The sequence below is a fragment of the Chanos chanos genome, chromosome 6 (genome assembly GCF_902362185.1).
Source record: "Chanos chanos chromosome 6, fChaCha1.1, whole genome shotgun sequence".
NCBI lineage: Eukaryota > Metazoa > Chordata > Actinopteri > Gonorynchiformes > Chanidae > Chanos > Chanos chanos.
Genome location: NC_044500.1, coordinates 8050541 through 8063572, shown reverse-complemented (window position 1 = coordinate 8063572; position 13032 = coordinate 8050541). Strand labels below are relative to the sequence as shown.

At 42.5% G+C, this 13032-nt stretch overlaps 1 protein-coding gene across 1 annotated transcript in view; it reads right to left on the bottom strand.

The window, feature by feature from the left end:
- Positions 1-328: 328 nt before the first annotated feature.
- The window catches only part of scn4ba (sodium channel, voltage-gated, type IV, beta a), a 14162-nt gene continuing 1458 nt past the window's right edge, over positions 329-13032 (bottom strand). The window contains exons 2-5 of the mRNA XM_030778602.1: positions 2908-3071; positions 1978-2197; positions 1104-1233; positions 329-422 (exon numbers count right to left, since the gene is read on the bottom strand). Coding sequence (XP_030634462.1) covers positions 329-422; positions 1104-1233; positions 1978-2197; positions 2908-3071 — 608 coding nt within the window. The remainder of the gene's footprint in view (positions 423-1103; positions 1234-1977; positions 2198-2907; positions 3072-13032) is intronic.

Sequence of the window (13032 nt, the reverse complement as noted above, 5' to 3'; positions counted from 1 at the left end):
CTTGTTTCTCAAAGGATATAAGTTTTGTGTTGTCATAAGAGGGTGTGTGATCCAGCCCAAAACACATTTCATATTCTGTCAAGCAAAGATTTATATATATCTATATCTATATCTATATATATATAGACATAGATATAGATATATAGATATAGGTATATATATTAGTACGTATTTTCACATATGTATATATATATATAGTATTTTAACATTAGTTTAAGTTAATAAAACAGTCCATTCATATACCTTTCACTCTCTATACACTTGTTAAATCTATATACACGTACACATATACGTGTGTGTCCGTATATCAACTCATACATACGGGTTTTCATGCCTTTGGTGTCGTTTTGTTTTCTGCTTTGGAGCCACTGAGGCCGTTTTCCGTATTGTCATTCCCCGAGGAACTCACCAGACACTCTTTACTGTTAGAGAGAGGAAGAGAGAGAGAGAGAGAGAAAGAGAGAGAGAGAGAGAGAGAGAGAGAGAGAGAGATTTGTAAAACATTAAATGATATCCACAAAATATCTATCTATCTATCTATCTATCTATCTATCTATCTATCTATCTGTCTGTCTGTCTGTCTGTCTGTCTGTCTGTCTATCTATCTATCTATCTATCTATCTATCTATCTATCTATCTATCTATCTATCTATCTATCTATCTATCTGTCACCACATACATAATATATATTTCAAAAACACACTGTGGGAAAAATATGTTTCAGATGGCCCAAGCTGTTTAGGATAATTGCATTTTAGGAAATACTGCATTTTAATTTCATGGTGAATATTAGGGGATTCTCGTTTCGAATCCTGAAACATTAAAAATGAAACGTCATGCTTTAATAGGTAGGTTTCAGTGGCCCTGGTGAACTCAACAATTCCTTAGACGCTTGAAATTGGAGTTTGACCATATCCATAACAAAAGTAATGTAGTTTAATAAGTAGTTTAGTTTATGTGCTTAGGCCGTGATCAGTTTACAGGCCTTAATTATACTTTACATAGTTGTATAGTTGTGTGGTAAAAAGTAAATGCTGACCAGTCAAAACCATAATTACAGAACACAGAACAGGCAGATATGTCCTTAATTTGTATTGACTTACTTCTTCTCTTTGACCTTGGTGAGAACGTGAAGGACAATTGTTTTAATCACCATTACAATAATGACCAAACCGATGACACCGCCCAGCACAGAGACAATTATGACCGTCACTGTGTTGTCCACTTCCTTCACTGTGCAGACACACACATGCAGAGGAGAGAGAGAGAGAGAGAGAGAGAGAGAGAGAGAGAGAGAGAGAGAAAGAGAGGGGACCAAATGAAAAAAAGGCTCTGGTTAAAACACAGCGGGCCTCCATTTTAACGGCTTTCACAAGTCACTCCAATTAAACAAACATTGACAATCCTGCCCTCTGCTGCTCCTAGTGGAGAATTAAACCAGAACTGAAATCAAATTTGTCTTCGCATGATGGTATGCACGTGAAAAACCTCAGCGAAAGCACAAACATGTCTCCTATATAAAATGAAAGAAGAGAAGGTCAGGATGGAGGGAGAGTAGGTCAGTGATTTTGTCACGGTCTAGAATTTTCCATTTGTCATAAAAGCAACTAAGGCTGAAACTCACTTTTGACTTAAACAGATAGGTCACCAGGGCTAAAACAATACTTAGCACCAGTATTTAAAAATGTCAATGGATGAGATGAGGAGAGAGCTAAACAACCAAAGACACCTACGATCTCACAGGCCCAAAGCTCCTTTAAGTCAGTAACCCGCCATCAACCACTAGGGTGTGTGTGTGCGTGCGCGTGTGCGTGAGCGTGCGTGTCTGTGTGTGTGAGATGCATATTCTCTGAAGGAAACGTGGTCAGTGGTGTTACTGTGGACTTTTTAGGGGGTTTTCTAGTTTCTTTTTCTTGAGAGCTTGCGTAAAAAACAAAGGGGCCTGTGTTTTTTTTTTTTTTTCCCACAGAAACGTACGCTGATCCACCACGATGAGCCTGAAGATGGCGCTGTGGTTCCGGTTCTTCTCTTTGGGATTGCGGGCGAAGCAGGTGTACTCTCCCTCGTCCTCGAACGTGACGTTCCACAGCAGGATGGAGATGTTACTGGTCCTGCTGGAGCCCACAAACTCCACTCTGTCATGCAGGATGTCCACTTTAGGCTCCACCTCTTCAGACGGAATCACTGCTTCACACAGCTGACGGAGAGAGAGAGAGAGAGAGGTAGAGAGATACTATTATCCAAGGTGATAAATGGTTATTAGGATAGAGTGTATGTTTGGAAAAAAGAGAGAGAAATATAGATAGATATGGACAGATAAATAGAAAGATAGAGAGAGAGAGAGAGAGAGAGAGAGAGAGAGAGAGAGAGAGTAATTGGAGAGAACTGTGTAGTACGGAAGATGTCGAACTTGTCTGAGTTGGAAATAGAGTCTAAGTATTATTACAGTAAACCTCAGACATGCTTCTTCCCAATATCCAACAATTTTCTTTACAGAAGAGTTCAGGGAATGAGAATGTTACTACTGATGATTATCCCTCTGATCTTTCTGGTGATGACGATGATGACGATGATTCAAGATTCAAGATTCAAGAGTTTTATTGTCATGTGCACAGCAGAACAGGCAGTTACACTGTACAATGAAATTCTTACTTTGCTAATCCTCCGTTGCCAGACAATATATAAATAAGTAGAAAAAATTCTTAAATGGGAAGATCTTATATGGAGACACTTTTTTTTTTTTTTTTTTTTTTTTTTTTTTTTTTTTTTTTTTTTTTTGATGATGGTGATGATGATGATGACGATGACGACGACGACAATGGTGATGTGTGTATGTGTGTGTGTGTGCGCTCGTTAGTGTATGTGTGTGTGTGTGTGTGTGTGTAAGATTGAAAAACAGATTCCCACCTTCAGCATTGTGCCATTGTCGTTGAAGTGCCAGTTAAAGTAGAGGTTCTTGATGCCGATGCAGCTGGAGTAGGTACATGGTAAAAGGACAGTACTGCCATTCACTGCCTCCACGAAATGAACCTTTCCCACAGACACCTCCAATGCCTGAGCACACCAGAGCCCTGAGAGAGAGAGAGAGAGAGAGAGAGTGAGAGAGAAAGGGGGAGAAAGAGAAAGAGGGAGAGAGAACGAGATGGGGGGTGTCAGTTATGGTCTTATATAAAGTCATATATCTTATATACAGTGTGCTACTTGTCCAACAGTGATTCAGCAGTTGTTAATGATTTCAGTTTGAACTGTGACAGACAGAAAAGAAGAAGTACAGGAACGAGAGAGATAGAGAGAGAGAGAGAGAGAGAGAGAGAGAGAGAGAAAGAGAAAGAGAGAGTGAGAGGAAGAGAAAGAGAGAGAGAGTGAGAGGAAGAGGAAGAGAAAGAGAGAGAGAGAGAGAGAGAAAGAGAAAGTGAGAGCGAGAGAAAGAGAGAGAATCAGTCCGTATTTGTCATCGTTCTCTTTGCTCATACTCGTGGGCCTTTTATCGTGTGCTATTTTAGTTAGTGAGCTGCGTGAGAGTTCTCTGGGCCCTGTTGCGCGTGTCCCACGCTGAGACGGAGCTGGCTCGGGCTGCACTCTGACAGGGCGACACAGACGTGTGGACAGACTCACTCAGGACAGAAAGAAAGCGCTCCGCGTATGCGAGAGAGCACTAGTTAACATGGCAGCCAGTGAGAGATAGTGGCATAGCATTTCACCAGTGCCAATAAAACAAATGGCACACCAGCCAATAACTCTGACATGCATTGCTCTGCCAGGAGTCCAGTGTCGCGTGAACCATCACCCAGTCCGGAGAACAATGAATGAGAAGGTGGCTGCAACGCTTTTTTTCTCTTTTTCTTTTTCTTTTTCTTTTTCTTTTCTTTCTTTTTGACACTTAAAGAGACTGTTAAGAGACTCTGGTCCCAACTGATATCTGTAAAACTAATGGGACTATTAAATCGCATAGGGTATGATCAGTGACAAGTACAAACAGAGAGAGAGAGAGAGAGAGAGAGAGAGGGAGAGAGAGAACGAGAGGGTGAAAGGGTGAGAGATAGAGGAGAGTGAGGGAACAGACGGTAAACTGTTTTGGTATCCTACTCTGGTATTCTCAGCATGCGGTGTGGCGTCAGTGTGTAACGGACTCTTGGCAGTGGCTATTTTTAAAGCCTAGCATCCTGTAATATTGAACAAGCTATCCAGACTAACCTGATCCGTTCCACTGATACCATATAGACCACTCCTATCTCAGCACAGAACCTCAGAACCTTATCACGGCACTGACCCAAAACATTACCACCCTGAACAAAACCACACAACACAACACAACACAACACAACACAACACAACATAACACCTGTCAACGTAACACGGCAACAAAAGATGTATCTGACTTCTGCTGCGGCAGGACTGTTTCTAAAAGAAAAATTCCATTTTGCCTGCTAAAGTTATACAGCTATAAATAAACTTAGGGAAGAGTACTTAACGTTTTTATTTGAACTCACTGAAAGCAGCGTACGCTTTTCAAGTGAGCTCCTCTCTCTCTCTCTCTCCCTCTCTGTCTCTCTCTCTCTCTCTGTCTCTTTTTTCTTCCTGACCTGCTGACCTGGGGAATGTAAGTGTACTTTCACTGAATTCGTTTTTGGGGGAAAAGGGAAGAGTTGTTTGGGGGCTTGGGATGATAAAAGTTTCCTCCTAAAATAGAATGAAAAGATAAGATTGAAGAACATTGAGGGAGACACATTCGCTGTAATACACTACTTTTTTATGGTCAGAGGAATGGTGTTAGCTAGTCAAAACCAGAATAGCAACTTTTTGTGTGTGTGTGTGTGTGTGTGGTTGCTGGCAACACAAACATGAGTTCAGCTGTTTGTTCATTTTAATTCATGGCACTTAATGGGGAAAAAAGTACTGAGCATTATGTATTCTCCATCAGGCCGTCAGGTCCCGGAACGTAAACACACTGTGATGATAAGACTCCTGCATGGACTTCTGGGACGACCTTCAGTAAAGAGGCCTTAACTTTCCCTGCAATTGCCCGTGTATTGATCCTTAGAGAGGCCGACGCCTGGCCATTAGAGTGCACTTAGTCTCTGAGTCAGATGAGGAACTGACATGGCTCCGTTTGGAACCTTTCTCCGCTGAATCACATCCATGGACCGGGTTACTGCACAAAAGACACTGTCAGCAACACACTCAGCTGGAGTTTACGATTCAGACGTCTCGGACAAAAGGGTTCTGATCGGACCAGTTAAGGCTTCGAGGGGCATTTGAATAGTTCAGTCCGGTGTGCTGGATGAGAATTCATCCAAAAGGCTACATACAGTATGGTTTGTCCTCAAATAGCACTCTCTGTGAAGATAATTACCTAGTACACCTCTACGCTAAGTTAATTTGACATTACTGTTTTGTGGAATGGTCAGCGTATCAGACCTCATGTCTGGTCCTCCTCAGTCATATCACTGTATGAAAATAAGTAAATAAACAACTAATTAAATAAAACCTAGTGGAATGAGCGATTGATCTCATCCCAAATGCCTTGCAACTCCACTTTGAGGTATACCACAGTTCCTGTGCATGTTACTCCTCACGCATGTTAATGCTTTCACTGAATGAATAAACCCAGCAAACATTGTGAGCAGAGTCTGTCAGGGGCGTTGCCCTAGTCAGCCTCCCTAATGCACCTGTATCAGAACGATCCTTTTTTTTTTTTTTTTTTTCACTGTAGTTGGCATAGGCTGCTCTTTTGACACCCGTAATCAAATCACTTACCCCTACATCTGGAATTGGGGGTTCGAATTCCGGCCGTGTCGCACTCACTATCTGTGGCTTCAGTGCCCTTGGGGACGTGATCAGTCACACTGCCATGACTGGCTAAGATGGGCAATGGTCTTTTTCCTTCTTATTGCCTTGTAAAGTACATTCAGTTTGGGGGTCGTCAAAGTGTGCTTTGAATGAAGAGATCTGCCATCCGCCTTCACATCTTGTTGTGTGAAAAGGGACGGCAGCTGACTTTGAACGTGTTGCGTTGTGTTTTCTTTACACGTGTAGATTATCAAAAAATCAGTTTAAAAAGTAACACTGCATATAATTGTAATGTGACTATGTGAGGAAAAAAGTTTTGCCATCTTAATAAATCAAGACAGGATCTTATAAAAATGTCTATACTGGACAATGTTTCTCAGGAAATATGAAAGTTGTGAAATTGTGTTAGGGAGAAGACCAATCGGAGGACAAAATGATAATGACATCATAATGAGACACAAAGCAAAAATGTCTTATGTGACCAATGAGCAAAGTGACAACGACTGAATGAGCTCTGTGTCACACATGCTATCCCTTCTTTTCCCAGAAAAGAGGAAAAAAACGCTCAACGTTGCATAACTCTGTTACGAACAGCAGTAACTGCATTACATCCTGATCTGTGCACTAGTGATTGGAATATTTAGCACCTTTGAACATACTGGAGCTGAACCTAAGCTACCCTCTATGTGTTGAAATCCTCCCTCCTGTAGAATGAAAGGTCGTTTCCTATGGCAAACTGCACACACCCCCCCCCCCCCCCCCCCCCCCCCCTTGGATGCAGCATTATACTGCTGCAATGGCTGAGTCTATGCTGTGCCTTCTCTTCTGGTGTGGCACCCCCCACCCCCACTCCCCCAGCCTGTCTTTTCCTCATCTCTCTGTCTCTGTGTGTGTGTGAACACCAAATATCTCCTCCCTGCTCCGTTGAATGTAAGGACACATTTTACTCTGACTATGGATTTCAGTCACATTTACAGATTGCAGCATAACTTATCTCAGCAAATGAATGTTTCAGAAGTGTGTGTGTTTGTGTGTGTGTGTGTGTGTGTGAGTGTGCTGTGTGGTGTGTATATAAATCAGAGGGCAGGTGAAAGGACACCGCAATTTCTGTGTGTGTGTGTGTGCGTGCGCGTGCATGTGTGTGTCCCAGGGGAGTAGACAACCTTAATTTCTGAACACTTTTAATTAAAAATTCTATCTCTCTCCGACCCACACAATGACACACACACACACACACACACACACACAAACCCCAACGTGTTTGGCCACACATGCACAGAACAATCTCTCTCTCTCTCTCTCTCTCTCTCTCTCTCTTTTAAGTCGGCCAATAAACTCTCAGCAGTGCGTTTTATTTATTGCTCCGGTCCGGCTCTGCTTGGCTGCAGCTGTCCTTGTGGTTCTGTTTGCTTTATGAAGAGGATTTTAACTTGTCGATCTGCTCTCCCTGACCCTCTGCAGGGGCTAACATACCATTCCTTCCTCAATGAGAACACATCAACGCCAAAACACACACTACGTGTCTTAGAAGCCACCCTGCATCACATGACTTCAGTTATTGTCCACTTAGTCTCACTGACGCAAGCCTCGCTCCCTCTGTGTCAAGGACTGCGTAGATTCTGAGAAGATAACTGGCACAGAGTGATATACTGGTATAGTGACTGGTGTCAAGTGATGTCATGGTGCTGCCAAAAACGCAGTACGATTGCATTTGGGGAAAGTTTATATTGTAAAGAATTGGCTTCATTTGCTCTTTCTCCCCCGTTTTTTTCCCCATGCAGATAGTTTTTGCCTATTTGCTCTCATCATCTCTGTTACTGCACCCATTTTATCTGTAAGCAACAACTTCGACATCTGTCGACTGTTCCCCTCACACAACAACTAAAACCTCCGTCCCAACTCTACTGCCTGAATTATGGCTCCGTCATATCTCATTGTTCCCCTCTACAGGCCGCCGGAGGCCCCCAGGAAGACACCGTAATCCCCTAATCCTCAATTAATCTCAGATTCCCTTGGCTAGGCTAGCCCATCGCCGCACATCTCTCTCTGGCTTTAATTTTCCATGAATTAAAAAAACAAAAAAACAAAAACAAAAACCAAAAGCGAAAAAACAAACAACAAAAAAAAACCCCGTCCTACGGCAAAAAGATCCCTGACTGTTTCTCCACTCTGACGTTCGTGAAGACAGTCTAAATGGTATTAATATAAACTGCAACACAAGCCATGCATAAAACTGCCAACAAACAGTGGCAGAGAGATCAAGTGGCAATTTTCAATATCACTGTCATTTTGTTCTTTGTTTAACAGAAATCACAACCTCGGTAGGAACCACTATCCTAAACATAAATGTTTAATCCTCATTTTCATATCAAATATCTTTTTTTTTCCCTCCCAGGTACTAGGCAATTATGCAAATACATATTGTTTATATCCAATTTTGGGGACTGTTTGTTCTCTACCTGTTTGTTGACTCATCTGATTCAACTAAGTAAACTTTTGTTGATTAGTCCTGAATCGGTACAGTTCTTCAGCTGCAGTCCTGGGAAAGCAGTACGCTGTGGGTTTTGGTTCATTCCTGATGCCAGCTCGCCTCGTTCAGGAGGCCGAGGACCGAGGAATGAGCGGAGAAGATGAATCAGGCGAGAAAACGCTTGGGTTAGAGCAAAAAATGTGCTGGCTGGTTAGGTGCTCAGGACTAGACGTGAGAAGGGCTGTCTTAACCGAAATCAGATATGTTTGTGCTGCGGTAAGACGAAAAGAAAAAAAAGAAGAATGTTGTAAAGTGGTACCTGAGGACTGTAACTGAGAGAGAGACTGATGTAAGCGTAGTGGTACTAAAGCTGTCTAACTGGACCTGGATAGGACTGGACATCTATAACTGTTTGCACCTTTCTCCCACCCAACTGCTCTGTCCTGTAGAGAGTAATCCACTATAGAACCACAGGAGAGTAATACACTGTAGAGCCACAGGAAAGTAATGCACAGTAGAACCACAGGAAAATAATGCACTGTAGAACCGCAGGAAAGTAATGCACTGCAGAACCACAGGAGAGTAATGAGCAGTAGAACCACAGGAAAATAATGAACTGAACAACCTCAGAAATGTGAATATGTGGAGACCTTTCTCTTTAGTCTCGTGTGTGTGAATGTGTGGAGACCTTTTTCTTTTGCTGTACTGACGGAGAGAATAAGTCATGATTTGTCTGCTCTTCTTCTTCTTCTTCTTCTTCTTCTTCTTCTTCTTCTTCTTCTTCTTCCTTTTCTTTTTCTTCTTCTTCTTCATCTTCTTCTTCTTTCTCTTCTTCTTCTTTGCCTTTTGCCTCCTCTTCATCCTTCTGTTTAGAGTCAATTTCTCACAACTCTTCCTGCTGCCCTTGCATAACGGCTCCAAGGTCATTTAGTGGGAGAGAAATAAACTGTAATTTGTCTTCTGTGTATTTATTAATTCTAAGAGAGCTTCCCTCTGATATTCCAGGACTGGGTGGCAGGCATTCCTTTCCATGCCTCATCCCCCCCCCCCCCTCCCTCTTATCTGTTCAACGTCCACTATCAGAAACTGAAAGGTCATGCAGTTCTATCAGGCTTTACCCCTCTGAGGAGCATAGAATGAAGAAAAAAACAAAAAAAAGGGTAAGCTACTACTTTAGCGAAACGCATCAGCTGCATCCGCGTTGTTGTGTGGGTGGTGACCGTGAAGGTACAGGACTCCCTGCCCCCCCCCCCCCTCCGGGTTGAATCAGCGGAACATCTGAACGCGCCGTGTTTTAGCTGTTTGTCATCAATACGCGTTTCAGCAGAGCATTGTCAGCAGAGTGTAACTCAGACCTTCACCCTAAACTGTGTTGGTTCCCAGAGCTTCTCATATTTCCACTACACGGCCAGTGAAAAGGGATACTTTACATTCCTATTTTATCTTCGCATGTGATTTTCATTAAAATAATCCATCGTCACCCTCAGTTTAGGACACAACAGAGAGAACAGTCAAAAATATCTCTATCTATCTATCTGTCTGTCTATCTATCTGTCTGTCTATCTATCTATCTATCTATCTATCTATCTATCTATCTGTCTGTCTATCTCTCTATCTATCTATCTATCTATCTATCTATCTATCTATCTATCTATCTATCTATCTATCTATCTATCTGTCTATCTATAAACTGCCCTTTATGCAAAATGGTCTCATCTCACCTAATCTTTGCTTCTTTAGCTATTCCATTATTCCCAATGTAACTTAGAAAAATAAATGTCAGAATTAATATTTTAGGCTTCAGTTTCAGCCAAATGAAATTCAGTCAAGATTCTTATTATGTGTGGTGAGAGTAAACGGTCAGAAAAGCTCTGTTTATGAAATATTGATTGGGCTGTGTCTTAATGTTTTGTATTGGCATCTCTAACAATAGGAAGACATGACCACGGCTCTGAAACCATGCTTTTGCAAGACCTTTTCCTTCTGTATATCATTTCTTTTTCTTTCTTTCTTTCTTTCTTACTCTCTTTCTTTCTTACTCTCTTTCTTTCTTTCTTTCTTTCTTACTCTCTTTCTTTCTGACTATCTATCTGTCCATCTAACAATTTTAGAGCACACGTGTCCTTTCAGTTCCCTGATAATTCCCTGTTCTGCCAACCCGAGAGAGACAGACTAATTAAAGAAAACAATCAGCCCCACACACGCACACACACACACGCACACGCACACGCACACGCACACACACACGCACCCACGCACACGCACACACGCACGCACACGCACGCACACACACACACACACACACACACACACGCACACACACGCACACACACACATGCATGTCAACCTTGACAACCACACTCCATTTGCTGTCCTGATAGCCTGAGGACATATTAGATATCTAATTTGCTCCTGTATGTATTCACCATTCCCCTGACAATCATTCAGCAGCATAGCAGTGATGAAGAACAGTGGACTGTGTCTCAGGCCTTTATTATAATGTTCAGTCCATGTGACACATCAGCTCCCTTTTACTTTCATTGTCGAATAACGTGTAGACACACACACACACACACACACACACACAGACAAAAATATTTTACATATATGCGATCAGATCTAATCAAAAGTGAACTGGTAGTAATTAAAAGAAATCAAATAACACAGGATGTGATTTTTTTACATGCATATTCTCTGCTTGTATAGACTTTTATATTCTGCATCAATGCAGTTTGTGTCCAACAGTCTCCGTTTTAGGGTAGAGGTCATATGGTATATGATCTTGTGTCTGTAATGATCTTACACTTTCATTTCAAATTCTTCCAGTTCATTGGGAAAACATGCCTTCAGATAAGGTAAAAAAAATATCTTTAAGCCAGTGTGACTGGGGTGGAGTTTTTTGTGAGTGTGTGATTGTTGCCTTGTTATTTCAGGGTCTCTTCAGCTCTCCACGGTAAAGCTAAGGGATTGGATATGCAGAGATGTAACATGCAGGCCTACTCACCAAGCTGAGCTTGACTGTGTGTTTTCAGTGGATATGCAGAGATGTAACATGCAGGCCTACTCACTAAGCTGAGCTTGACTGTGTGTTTTCAGTGGATATGCAGAGATGTAACATGCAGGCCTAGTCACTAAGCGGAGCTTGACTGTGTGTTTATGTGTGTGTGTGTGTGTATATGTGTGTGAGTGTGTGTGTGTGTGCGCGTGTGTGCGTGTGTGTGTGTGTGTGTGAGTGTGTGTGTGTGCGAGAGAGAGAGAGTGTTTATGAGAACATAGAGGGACTGTTGTCTCCCAAAAGGACAATAACCCCGCCCTTCACACTTACAGCATGACATTAACCACTACTCTGTGTGTGTGTGTGTGTGTGAGAGGGAGAGAGAGAGAGAGAGAGAGAGAGACAGAGAGTGTGTGTGTTTATGAGAATGACACACTCAAAACAGTTAGAGACTAGTGTCACCAGCATACCATGACATTTCACAGACATTGCTTCTTGCGCTTGTGTGTGTGTGTGTGAGTGTGTGTGTGTGTGTGTACCTATGTATGTGTGTGTATGAGTGTCTGTGTCTCCGTGTGCGTGTGTGTGTCTGTACATATGTATTTATAGCGCCAAACTGTTTTCCTGTCCTCTATGCGATCAGTGTTGAATGCTGTCTCCATTCCACTCTCTCTGTCTCTCTCTGCCTCTCTCTGTCTCTCTCTCTCTCTGTCTCTCTCTCTTACACTCTTGATCAGATTGAGATTGCCCTTGTGTCTGAAAAGAAGACAGCAGTGGTGCTCCCCGTATTAGAAATGTGGGATAAACATAAGGACAAGCACCAGCATACCTTCTAATGTGGAACAGCCATGTGACCTACCCCAATAAGGTCAAACACCCCAACGGATTTCATATGCAACAGATCCATTTACTTCATGCATTTGATTCACTCTCCAGTTTTCTTAAATGAACTCATGTTGAGAAGAGAGAGAGAGAGAGAGAGAGAGAGAGAGAGAGAGAGCCAGTGTTTATACTATTACATCTTTACAAGCATACACAGGCAAGTGTTGGACAACGTGAATTTTCACGACTGGAGATTTTTTTTTTTTTCCCCGATTTCCATGTACTGTTCACAAATACTTTTTAACCTGTTTGGTTTTTGTTTTTTTAGAATAAAAGTCTAAAAAAGAAACACTTGTAAATCACCTTCTAGAACGCTCTGCTTTAAGTCTGAGCTCAGAAGAATGGAAACACGTCATTGCATGACACAGACTATCGCGAATGCGTTTGTACTGCCGCCAAGTCTGCCATTTCTCCCTCTCCCGTACGGCACAGGGTCTCCACACAAGCGCGCCGTCCGGGACGAATCGTAAGACTTAACAGTTTACCCTTCTCCACGTCCTCTGAACCCTCTGCACGAGCAGGCACGTTAACCCCTCGACTCCCGTACCACGAGGAGAAAACGGATGGCCCAGATTTTCGCCGTTGGGTTCACCTTGACGCTCGTTGAAAAGGGCGGGAACGAGGAGCCACCTGCGCTGGAGACGATGATGTAATTTCGCTCTGAGTAAAGTGCACAGCGACGCACGGTGAGAGGGTTTTTTTTTTTTTGTTCTCTACTGCAGTGCTTTGACTCTGGAGAACCGCCGGGCTCGGTACGGCGGAACTCTTGTGGTCTACGTGTTATCACGGGGGAGCTCTTCAGTTCGAGGAATTACACTGATTAGGATTTTAAAAAATGGCATAATCTGATCCCAGATCAGTAGTCTGGACTCCTTGTTCACGTTATTTAGATAAA